At 37.3% G+C, this 13372-nt stretch overlaps 1 protein-coding gene across 1 annotated transcript in view; it reads left to right on the plus strand.

Annotated features, from left to right (window-relative positions):
* DTHD1 (death domain containing 1) overlaps positions 1–13372 on the plus strand; it is a 75330-nt gene that overhangs the window by 29019 nt on the left and 32939 nt on the right. The window contains exons 3-5 of the mRNA XM_027836012.1: positions 2795–3125; positions 3879–4058; positions 8601–8845. Coding sequence (XP_027691813.1) covers positions 2795–3125; positions 3879–4058; positions 8601–8845 — 756 coding nt within the window. The remainder of the gene's footprint in view (positions 1–2794; positions 3126–3878; positions 4059–8600; positions 8846–13372) is intronic.

The raw sequence follows: 13372 nt of genomic DNA on the forward strand, positions 1-13372 counted from the left end.
TTTCTTTCTTTCTTTCTTTTTCATTGCTCTTATTATCTCCCCTTTCCTTCCCAATCCCTGCACTCAGCAATTATAAACAAAAACAAAATCAAAACTTCTCTTGTAACAAATAGAGTGAAGCAATCAAATCCACACATGGCCATATCTAACAAGTTATGCCTCATCCTACATTTCAAGTCTATCATCTCTTTGACAGCATACTATCGGATTATAGGAAAACAGATTGAGAAGTACAGGGGATCTTATTGGCCATCTAATCCAACTCCTATTTAGCAGATGAGGAAACTGAGAGCCATGGAGATAAATTGAATTGCCCATGGTCACAAATGTAGAAAGTGTCACAGGTGGAATCTGAAGCCAAGAGTATTTTTTTAAAATCATATAATTGTTTTATTTCACCTGAAACAAAGCACTGCATATAGTAACACAGTTCAAAACAACTCGGAGATTCCTAAGCAGCCAAAGCCAACACCACACCCTATAATACCCACTTTAGGCATTCCTCATTTAGTGGTTCTCTAGTCACATAGTTATCCAGTATAACCCATTCAGGTTTTTAAATTTAGATCATGACTCATTATGTTACCTCAGGTTAAGAAGCCATCACCCTTCATAATCGAAAATGTTTAGCAAACAAAGAATCTTCAGGTTGCCTCCATGGATAACTCACTTTAAAGAACCTATTTTCTTCCATAGCTCTTAGGTAATTCTCATGCCCAAAGGTGAGAAGGCCTGTTACAGACCAGTTCAGTTAGTGGGAACAACATTTTAGAATGTGGAGTTGGGGCTATTGGGTTTTATGTCATGATGAACTCTTCCCTTTTCTGCTTAATTTGTCAACCTTGGAAGGCTTCCTGGAAGAAGTTCACCTTGATATGGCTTCCCAGAGTCCTTTGCAAATATGAGAGGGAATCATTCCTAAAGTAATACAAGGCTGGCTCATTACAGACTTTCAATTTATACTGTTTTCCAGTCTTGTGGAATGTCATCAATACCATCAGTATCAGAAAGCATGGAAATTCAGCAACTGTGATTGGGATCCACACATTCTCATTCTGAGCTATTCTTGTGCATAGACACCCATAAATACTCCACAGAGGATCCACTCAATGTTTTGGTGACAAGTACTCAGGCCACCCATCCACTTTCCATTGCTCTCACTGTGTAGCCACCTTCTTTTCTGATAATACATTTCCTGAAGGTGGAATAGTGTAGCTTAAAAACTAGAGTTTGGAATCAGTTGACCTGAGTTTGAATTCCAGCTCTGTTACTTATTGTATAACCTTGGACAAGTCACTGAACTCTCTGGGTACCAGTTTTCTCATCATGAAAATAAGAAAATTGAACTAGATGACCTCTAATGTTCTTTCCAATTCTAAAATTGAACTACTACACTTTATGTTGATGATGGGACTCAAAAGTTATGATTAGTTGAAGGAACTGGTGATATTTACCTTCAAGAAGAAAATAATTGGAGAAGAAATGATAGCTATCTTCAAATATTTAAAGGATTCAATTCAGCAAACATTGAGCAACTACTATTTCAAACTATCCTCTGGGTATTAGAGATAAAAAATGAAATGAGATTTAGAGATACAGTGTGACACAGGTGCTAAACTTGGAGATTGAAAGAGCTGGGTACTTATCCTGCCTCACTTTTCTGGTCTGTAAGATGAGAGGGTTACATTAGATGGTTTCTACAATTCATTTCAGCTCTAATTCAATGATCCTGTCTTCAAGTACCTTGCAGCCTAATGGGGGGAGAGGAGTAAGAAAAATATGTAAGTAAATATAATACAAATTATGAGATAAGACATGTATAGCAGAGATCCAAAGAGTAGTATGAAATATTTGGAAAATGGGGGGGAGAGGAGGGTTATTTATGGTTAGAGAATGAAGAAGACTTCATGGAAAAGTTAGGCCTCAAATGAAAAGAAAGACTCTGAGGTAGTGATAAAAGTAGACACCTTTCCAGGAATTTGGACCCTTCTTTAACATGGAGCAATGGTGGAAATGAACAAAAGTCTGTGCAATAATCCAGTTTGGCTGAAATGTAAATTACATGAAGGTGTATGATGACCGAGCCATATTTCAGAGGGCCTTGAACACCAGGCTAAGGAATTTGTGTCTTATTCAGTAAGCAATAGAGATCCAATGAAAGTTTTGAATGGAAGGCTTATGCCATCAGACCCACATTGGAATGATTATTTGGGTGGTTGATTGAAAGCTGGATTGGAAAGGAGGAGGGACTAGAGGTATGGAGACTAGATAAAAGCCTATTATGGTTAGTCTGAGCAAGAAGTGAGGTGGAGATAGACTCTCTAGGACTTGATAGTTGATTGGATAGGGGGTGGTGAGGATGAAGTCGAAGACGTCCTTATGGTGTCAAGCTTATAGGGCAAGAACCATGGTGGTGTCATCCACAGAACTAGGAGTGAGGGGCAAGTTTGGTGGAGCTATCATCTGGAATAGAGATTAAAGTTCTGCTTGGGCAAAGGGAAGAAGATTGAAGATTAGACTTTTCCAAAGAATTGGAGCTTTCCAAAACCAGAATAGGCCCCATGAGGCAGTGAGTTCTTCATTGTTGGAGACAAATAAAGTAGTAATAAATAAACAAGTAGGCGTTGGACTAGATGATCTCTGGCCCTTTCTAACTCTGAGATTCTATAGCAGTCTTCAAATTTAAATTGTAATATGATAAAAAATTGTATAATCATTTATCAACTTGAATATATAAATATACATATGTAAATCAAATGATGCAAAGGAAAAACATCATGTATTTTTTCTGCAGATATCTTGTTACTCCAATTGATGAGACCAGCCCCAAAGTAGCTTGTTATATTACAGCACCATCACCTATTCTACAAAACCTGACCTGCCAGATAACAAATAGTATTAGTTCTTTGATAGTTAAGGATTCTGAAGAATTGGTCAGCAATGTCATCACTGTTGAGTACTCAGACCAGGAGAAGAGAATTCCATTTCCAATAAGCATTGCAATCCCATTTAGTGCATGCTACCGGGGAAATTACAGGGACATCATGGTGAAAGTGTCTGACAGAGACCTTCAATCAAGTTATATAACCCCAAGTTCACTGGAAGGAACTCGAGGAAGTCATAAGGTTGGTAAATACTCAGCTAAGGATCCATCTCCTATTTTGCAAAGTTTCTTAATATTACTCAGACAGTTAGAAAATGCTGTGCTTGAAATATGAAGATGATGCTACTGATTATCTGTGTTGGACAGGAGATCCATACATACTTTGTGAATTTCCTTAATGTCCAAGGATACACATTTGTAAGATTCTTTCCCAGAGTTGAGAGTGTAGTTTGATGTCATTGAACAGAACAAAGCTAACTAGTGTGTATGAGGAGAAAAAAACAAAGAGAAAAATCACTTTGATTTAATCAGTACTGTATTCTCACCAACTAAACATAATAGCCATAGTACGTTTTATAATGGTAATAAGAATTAGGTTTTAATGGTATGGAACTAGAGGCCATTCAGTCTAACCATTTCATTTTACAGGTGTGTCCTAGGTATATGGGGAAATCACAAAGCGTACCTGGAGCAATATAGATTTCCCATCTAATACAAGTGGTCAGTCAGTTAATTTGTAGTCTATTGACCTTTAAGCTTCTTAAACTTTAACATCCTTCAAAACTTAGGTGGGCAGGATTTTCATTTATTTGTGCAGGTAATATCTATCTAAGAGATTTTCTTTTCATCATTTTTGTCTTCCTTGAAAAGCAATAAAGAACACATAGTTAGCTACATATGAAGCTCAAAATGTGTTACAAAATTACTGAGATTCAGGGCTTTCTTTCACATGCCCCAGTGTTTTGCATTTTTTTTTGTGCTGTAATTCATTCAGGGAACCTGGGCTAAAGTAAAGGTTTATAAAGTCGGCATTTTTTCTGTGGTATCTTGCCTGAAGAAAGAATCCTTCATGGTTCCAAAGAAAGGCCTTTCCCTAAAGCTCAGCATGGACCCCAGGATCTCCTTAAGTTACCCCTTGGGAGTTTTCGGCTCTTCAGTACTCGTACAGTTAAAGGTAAGCATGCATCATAGTAGCTGCCTTTCCATTCAATTCAGTCCACTAATACCACCATTGATTAAGTGCCTACTCTTTGTTCATCTGATAGTGATACTAAGACATAATGAAATAACTCCTGCCCTTAAGGTACTACTTGGAGAGTGATGGGAGATGTGTACACAGACAAGTCAGTACAGAACATATACAAGGGAAATGCAAAGTAATTTTGGGAGCAAGGAGAGCAATAATAACTAATAGGATATGTGTTATGTAGGAGATAGCACTTTAAAGAGAGTTAGAGATTCTGAGAAGCACAGGAGGAAAAGCATCAAAGGGCATGGGAGATGGTCTTTGCAAAGGCATAGAGATAAGAGATGGAATGTCACATACATGTAACAGCAAAAATAAAAGTTTGACTGGAACATAGGGTGTATGAGGGGGATTAATATAAAATCATACCAAAAAGGTAGGCTGGATTCATACTGGGAGAATCTATACAATCATAAATTTGGAGCTTGAAGAGACCTTCAAGTTAGCTAGTCCAACCTCTTTATTTTACAGATAAATAAACTCAGGTGCACAGAGGTTATATATTCACACGATGTCATGCAAGTAGAAATAACAGCTCTGGGATTTGAACCTAGGTCTTTGGCACCAAATCCTTGGCTCTCTCCCCATTGTTCCATGTGACTAGCTATAAATACCAAACAGAGGAGTCTGTATTTTACCTTGTAGAAATAGGTAGACATTGAAGCTTCTTGAGCAGGAACATTAAGTAAGATGTGCTTTAAGAATCTCATTTTGGAAGCTGTGTAGTAGAGGGATCAGAGAAGGAAAGTACTGGAGGCAGGAAGATCAGTTAGTTGCCTTTTTTTTTTGGTGAAGCAATTGGGGTGAAGTGACTTGCCCAGGGTCACACAGCTAGTAAGTGTTAAGTGTCTGAGGCTAGATTTGAACTTAGGTCCTTCTGACTCTAAGGCTGGAGCTCTAGCCAGTGCACCACCTAGCTGCCCCTAGTTGGTTGCCTGTTAACCAGAGTTCAGGCAACAAATGATAAAGGCTTGAGCTAGAAGGATGACCGGGAGGTGGTGCAGTGAATAGAGTGCTGGTCTAGGAGTCAGGAACACCTGGGTTCAAATCAGGGCTCAGCCACTTACTAGCTGTGTGACAATAGGCAAGTCACTTTAACCTATGGCTGCCTCAGATTCCTCATCTGTAAAATGGGGATGGTGCCACCTGCCTCCTAGAGCTGTTGTGAGACATTATTTATAAAGTGCTTAGCAGAGTGCCTGGCACATAGTGGGCAATTAATGAATGCTTCTCTTCTCCCACACTCTCAACCCCTCCAGTTGGAGAAAAGAGAACATATGCAAAAAACTGTTGTAGAGGTAGAATCTTAAAGACTTGGCAGCTGAACCTTTGACAAATGGATGAATAAGATGTAATATTTAAAATAACAGTATGTGGATTATTCCAATAAAATACTAATAGTTACAGTCATATTTCATAAAGAATTCTGTAGCTGTTTGATCTTTACAATAATCATGTGAAGTAATTAGTGCAAGTATTATTCTTCTATTTTACAGATGAGGGAACTGAGGCTCATAAAGATTAAATGCAATATTGAAAATAATGAGACATGAATTCTTATAGTTCAGATAGAATTATATTACATGATGTTTTATGAATACTTTAACTTAATGTTTCATGGAGACTAAACTAACCATTTTTTTATGTATTGTTTGGTTTTTCTAATCTTTTTAAAAATAAATTTATTATTAAATTTTTAAAAATAAGTTTATTTAAAAATAAAAATAAATTTAAAAATAAATTTACATTCACTTTTTAAAATTGAATTCTGAATTCTCTCTTTACCTTTAGTCTCTCCACCACAAATTGGGAAGGCAAGCCATATGATATTGCTGTGAAATCATGTGAGATCATCAATATTTCCATATTAGCCATGTTGCAGAAAAAAGCACTAAAAATAAATTAAAAGCATTATACTTCATTCTATACTCAGAGTTCATCGGTTCTCTTTTTGGAGGTGGATAGCATTTTTCATCGAGTCCTTCAGAATTGTCTTGGATTATTACATTGATCAGAGTAGCTAAGTCTTTCATAGTTGATCATCACACAATATTGGTGTTATTGCATACAGTGTTCTTTTGGTTCTGCTCATTTCACTCTGCATCTGTTCATATAGGTCTTCCAAGCTTCCTGCTTGTCATTTCTTATAGGGCAATAGTGTGCCATTACTATCATAAACCATAACTTGTCCAGCCATTCCCCAATTGATGAGCATCACCTCAATTTTGAATTCTTTACCACAACAAAAAGAGGTGCTACAAATATTTTTGTAGATATAGATTTTTCTTTTTTCTTCAACCTCTTTGGGGTACAGACCTAGTAATGGTATTGCTGTGTCAAAGGACATGCATAGTTTTATAGCCCTTTGGACATAATTTCAAATTGTTCTCCAGAATGTCTGTACCATAAACTAACCACTTGTGATGAAATAGATCGCTTTCACTCTTTCTTCTCAAATTGAATTCCTGCCACATTAGCAGAAATTTGCAAGTTTTGTCATTGTGTAGTATCCTACCTTTCTGTGCTGGTTCTGAAGTAAATAACTATCACAGATTCAAAGTTTTCTGTGAATCTTTGGCATCTCCTAAAATCATAGCTCATATCTCTCCCACTGAGGTGTTTACCTTTTATGATTAGCCAAAGGACTTATTTTGTTAGAAGAAAAGGCATTTAATGAAATGGTATGATAAAAAACATAGCAACAAAGCATTTCCCACACAAAACAAGGATTCACTCTTCCTGGGGCATGCATATCAGTAGGAAGAGTGGATATAGGGAACATGCATGAAGGGGCACACACACACACACAAGGAACATGGCAAACAATTTGAGAGGCAATTCACATCTCTGGCACCGCAGGACTGTTCCTAGTTAAGTCATTGTTATGACAACCAGTAAAATTCACCGACCTGCTTGTTCTCTAGTCTTTGCTCAACTATGCTTATATGGACGATGGATCATTATAGTGTGTCTCTGCTGTGCTTTGTTGACCACTGATGAGATGTACTTGTACTCTCCTCTAGACAGTGCTCTGCTGGACACTCACTGTCTCTAGATACTTAATCACCTGAAATCCTTGGATATATATTTTCTTCAAGGAAAAAGTGGATGCTGCCATCATGTTCTTTCATCCTAAAGTACACGATCTTCCTGTTATAGCTCTTTTGCAAGAAAGAGAAACCTTTTTCTATTACTTAAACTTGATTAGTATGATTGAAAAGCAAACTATGGGCAACTAGTTAGTAAAATTGAAGGATCTGAAAACTTGGTATGGTGTATATATTACACAAATATAGCAATATTCATAACTAGATGAATATGGAATACCTTCCTAACCCTCAACTTTATGCTTTTAGGTGGTACTTCACCTAAATCAGGCAAAATTGATTTTTAAAAATAAATATTAATACAGAAAACAGAGTATTTCACTATTGTCATGCCTCTACAAATTTCTGTGCATGATTTTTAAAATTACCATTCAATAATAGGGTTGGAGGAGGTGGCTCCCCAGTGCAAGTGCTAATAATTTTCCTGAGAATAATCTTGGAAGAAGTTGCCATTATAATATAGTTGAGGTTACCGTTGAGGGCTGGGATTAGGGAGTTCATACAGTAAGGCTTCTTGGAAAAGCTACATAGAAAATATTAATTTTTAATTTGCAAACAAAAAAATTCAATATACACAAATGTAAGTGTTTACTTAGGAAGAGAATCTCCAAATTAGAGGTTCTTCTGGCAGTTTCCTTATATAATGAGGGTAGTCAAGTGTCCATGAGGATTTGGAGGTTTGTGTTTGTGTAGGGATTTTGAAGAAACTAGCCTTCCCCTATTAACTGCCCCCCACTTTTGGAATATAACAAAGCTGCCCCTATCTAGTCATGCCCAGAGAAGTCTGGAAATCTATTCTCTACTTCAGTTTTTTGTAGATGTGTGGGTAGGAAGACAATGGATACTTGATAGCACCCATGCATACCTCCTCACCAGAGCACCAATAATAATTTTTAATAATTTAAAAAAAATTTATCAGAGAAACCAGATCAGATTTGCTCTGTTTAGAGAGGCTTATAAAAGTAGAATATCAATATAGGAGAGTCATGGCCAGAGAAGAGCAACCAGGAAATTACAGAGATTGTGAGGGGAACAATAAAGCGGTCAGTTGAGACACTCTTTCAAGAGGAAATGGTAGTAGTGATTTGGTTACAGTTCTCAGAGCAAGAAATAGAAAGTTGGAAGGTACCTACAAGATATATGTGGCTTCATGGTGGAAATGACTGCACTGAAGATAATTTAGAAGAAGGAGGTGTTATGTGAGCTGTTGTAGTTATAAAAGTTTGGATTTATTAAACAAAACAACACACACAAAACTGTATTCTGTAACACACTAAGACAAATAGCTCAGAAAAAAATATATTTTGCTTCTAACAAAAGTTAATCAATGAGAATTAATTACTCTTTCATCTAATTTGTTTAGGTCCAGCCAATTGATCCTTCACTAGTGTCAACATTAAAAATGAAACAAGATCTTTATTTTTCAGTAGTATCAACTAGCCCTTTAATTCATATCCAACACCCAGCAACACATCCTTTTCATAAACCAGTCACTGTCATCTTGCCCTGTTCTCCAAATACAGAAAGAAAAACTGATGGTACTGAGACAGACCATAAAAGGGCAACTAGTGCTATTTCTAGAAAGATCACCTCTTCCTACCCTATCCGGTGAGTAAGACCTTGACATGTTAATTTGACATATCAAAAAATGATGAGACAGGTGGCCTGGTGCAATGGGGAGAAGATCAACATTGGAATCAGGAAAACCCAAGTTCAAGTCTTGCTTCTAATACAGACTAGTTGTGAGACGCTGGGAAAAGAGCCCCACCAACTCTCTAAGCTAAAAGTTCAAGGTGAGTTGCTAATCTAGTAGGGGGAATTTCTAGATCAGGATTTCCCCACACTTATAATGAAATAATAGTTCTGTATTTTAAAAAAAGAAAGAAGATGAATTCATGATAAAGGAATTTAAGTGACTGACTTAAATATTCTTTTAGGAAAATGAAGTTTCCATTGGATTATTCTGAATACTTCCACTAAGAAAATGCAAATTATAAAATACTATGTATCCCTAAGTATAATGATATGGACACATGGTATCAGAATTTCCTACTATGCTCTGATCATTGGGTTAGATGCTATAGAAAATGTAAAAGAATTAGAAAACAGAGTCATTGTTTTGTAACCCAGTTTATCACAAAGAACTAAATTGGATTTTAATGACAATATATAGTGAGGTAGGTTGATCTGATGTTTAGACTGACCTAAAATTTTGCTATAAAATTTAGATTTCAAACTATATATTCACATTTAAACTCTCCTGCCCTCCCCCATTTCTTTTTCTTTTTCTTTTTTAAATTCCAAACCAACTTCATACCAGCATAGATAAAGAAGCAGAAAGTAAGGAAGATACAGCTGCTACCCAGATAGGAATGAAATATAAACAATTATAATCTGTAAAATGAAAGGGTTGGATTAGAATGCCTCTAAAGTCCATTCCAGCTCAAAATTTATGAATTAATCATCAATACTGAGCTAATGTGTTGAACTGTCTGTTTAGGGCTAGGGTTAAGATTAGACTTGCCAGGGTCTCACCTTCCTGACTCCAAGTCCAACACTGCGCCACCTAACTGCCAATATATTAACATTGGCCATATTAATTAATATCGGCAATAACAAAATATAAAATTATATTTCCTGTATCATATGTAAGAAAACTTATGTAAAATATAAGAATATTTGGTGTTTCACTTTTAGCTTACCAGTATAAATTGTTGTGTTTGAATATTAAATATTATTAAATGATGTCACTTTGATGAAAAGGGGCAGTTTATTAGGGAAAATCTATTCAAGACTATGGAATAAGATATTTTAGAGTGGCAGGGAAAATACATTTTTCATGCAGTAACCTATATGTGTATGAATATATATATATATATTTAATAATAATGCTGAACATATTTTTCTTTGTTTCCATTGTCCCAATACTAAAAGCATAGTTTTCAGAAAGGCAACCTGAAAAGGAAGATGTGATGTATTTGGGGAAGAAATATAAATCTTTGAAAATTTATTTAGTCATTCATGAATTCTCTGAAGGGAACTAGGCTTCCTTGGATACCATAATGACTGCTTGTCTCTTCATGGAAAGATATAGTCCAAGTTTCACACTAAACTTCATGAAGTAAATGGAAACTCTGCCCCTTCCGACTCTAAGGGAATGGTTTAATTCTGTGGTAGTCATAGAGGCTGCCCCTCTAACTTGATAAGACTTTAGGAATTCTGCCTTAATCTAAGGGAACCCAGGAAATGGAGTCTAGCTGCACATCCACAGGACCCCTCCTGTAAATCCAGTCTCCCTAGGAAATTGAGTACTTCCACCAATGTTCTAGAATTCTGAATTTGTTCTAAGGTAACAACTTCCCAGGGTGGAAGTTTGAATCCTGAGATTACATTTCTAGACCTGGGATAAACCATATCAATGCAGGCTTCATTCGGGATATCAGACAACATGGTATGGTGGAGAGAATGCTGACTTTGAAGTTGGATCCCACCTTTAATGTTTACTTTATGTGCAACTTTGGGAAAGTCATCCAGTTTTGCCTTTAGTTTCCTCATTTGTAAAATGGAGGTGTGGGACTATATGATCTCTGAAGGCTTGTCAAAGCTCAAGATCCATCAACCTATGATCTGGCCAACATTTGTTTCAAGGAGCTTGATACCACATCATTTCTGTGCTCAAAAATCATCAGTAGCTCCCTATTGTATTTGAAATAAAATATGAATTCTATAAATTGGCCTCAAAAGTCATCCATAATTTGGATCTAACCTACCCTTCAGGTCTAATCTTTCTCACATTATTTCTCTTAATGCACTTCGTATTATACCTAAAGTGACTACTTGCCAAATTCAGTTATCCTATCCTCTTCTGTCTTTGTATCTTTGATCACATCATCCCCTATGCCTAGAATGTACCCTCCCTCTTATACTACACTTCTCATCTCTACTTCTTGAAATCACTCCCTTCCTTCAAAGTTGAATTCAGGGGTCACTTCCCCCATTAGGGCTTCTCTGATTTCCCAAGCTAAAAAGGATCTCCTGGGGGGTGGAGCCAAGATGATGGAGTAAAAGCAGTGGCTTGCTTGAGCTGTCCCCCCAAACCCCTCCAAATACCTATAAAAATGGCTCTAAACAGATTCTTAAGCAGCAGAACCCACAAAAAGACAAAGTGAAACAAATTCCCAGCCCAAGATAGCCTGGATGATTGATTGGAAAGGTATATCATGCTGGGCTGGGAGAGGAGCCCAGTGTGTCATGGGTGCACAGGCCACAGCGAATCTAGAGCAGGCCTCAGAGGACTGAATCACAGGCAGCTGTGGTATTTTCCAGACTTCTCAACCCATGAACACCAAAGACAACTTAGAAAGTCATTGGGAAAAGTCTGTTTCTATGGTGAGAGAGAAGCGTGGGATCCCAGCCCTATTCCCCAAACTCTGCCTGGTGCGGTGGCTGCCTCGCTTTCTGCCCACAGACTGAGGGGGAATCAAGTGGCTGATCAGAGGGAGATAGCAGGGATCTCTCTGCTGGTGCAGGATTCTCTTGCTTTGCCCGTGCTTTGATCTGGGTCACAGTTCTGGGTGGTGGTCCTAGGGCGAGGAGGAGAGCTGGCATGGTGGAGCTTGTAGTGGCTGTGGAGAGGAAATACTCCTCACAGTTCCAGGACAGATAAGAGTTTCATGTGGTCATTCATAGAGCAGAGAACAGGACAGGAAAGGAGTAAACACCTCGCCCTTGATCATAGTACCTTGGAAGAACTGAAAATTTACAGGTCCCTAGAAGGATCTCTGAAAACAGCTGCAGAAAACCCCCAAAGCTTGGGGCAGAACATTCTCCACACTGGAAACAGACCACTACCTTAACAAAGAGTTTATAACTCAAGTAATTGGCTGGGATCACGAGCAAGCAGCACAAAAAGAGTCAGATTATATTATCTTACTTTGGTGACAAAGAAGACCAAAACATACAACCAGAAGAAGACAACAAAGCCAAGGCACCTACATCCAAAGCCTCCAAGAAAAATATGAATTGGTCCCAGGCCATTGAAGAGCTCAAAAAGGATTTTGAGAAGCAAGTAAGAGAAGTAGAGGAAAAACTGAGAGTGATGCTAAAGGAGACCCAAAAAAATACTGAAGAAAATAACACCTTAAAAAATAGCCTGACCTAAATGGCAAGAGATCCAAAAAGCCAATGAGGAGAAGAATGCCCTAAAAAACAAAATTGGCCAAATGGAAAAGGAAGTCCAAAAGCTTACTGAAGAAAATATTTCCTTAAAAATTAGAATGGAGCAATTGGAAGCTAGCAACTATATGAGAAATCAAGGCACTGTAAAACTAATCCAAAAGAATGAAAAAAGAGAAGAGAATGTGAAAGATCTCACTGGAAAAACAACTGACCTGGAAAATAGATCCAGGAGAGAGAACTTAAACATTATTGGACTATCTGAAAGCTATTATCAAAAAAAAAACCTATACATCATCTTTCAAGAAATTATCAAGGAAAATTTCCCTGATATTTTAGAACCAGAGGGCAAAATAGAAATGGAAAGAATCCACCAGTCTCCTCCTGAAAGAGATTCCCAAAGGAAAACTCCTAGGAATATTGTAGCCAAATTCCCAGGTCAAGGAGAAGATATTGCAAGTAGCCAGAAAGAAATAATTCAAGTATTGTGGAAACACAATCAGGATAACACACGATTTAGCAGCTTCTACATTAAGGGACCAGAGGGGATGGAGTATGATGTTCTGAAAGGCAAAGGAGATAGGATTACAACCAAAAATCACCCACCCAGCAAAACTGAGTATAATCTTTCAGGGTAAAAAATGGTCATTCAATGAAATAGGGGACTTCCAAGCATTCCTGAGGAAAAGACCAGAGCTGAATATAAAATTTGACTTTCAAATACAAGACTCAGGTGAAACATGGAAGAGGTAAACGGGAAAGAGAAATCATAAGAGACTTATTAAGGTTAAACTGTTTACATTCCTGCATGGAAAGATGATATTTGCAACTCTTGAGTCCTTTGTCAGTATTAAGGTAGTGGGAGGGAAAAAAATTATATGTGTGTCTGTATAGACAGGTAGATAAATAGATAGATAGATAGATAGATAGATAGATAGATAGATAGATAGATAGATAGAT

This window comes from Vombatus ursinus, unplaced genomic scaffold (assembly GCF_900497805.2).
Source record: "Vombatus ursinus unplaced genomic scaffold, bare-nosed wombat genome assembly UNPS02014818.1, whole genome shotgun sequence".
NCBI lineage: Eukaryota > Metazoa > Chordata > Mammalia > Diprotodontia > Vombatidae > Vombatus > Vombatus ursinus.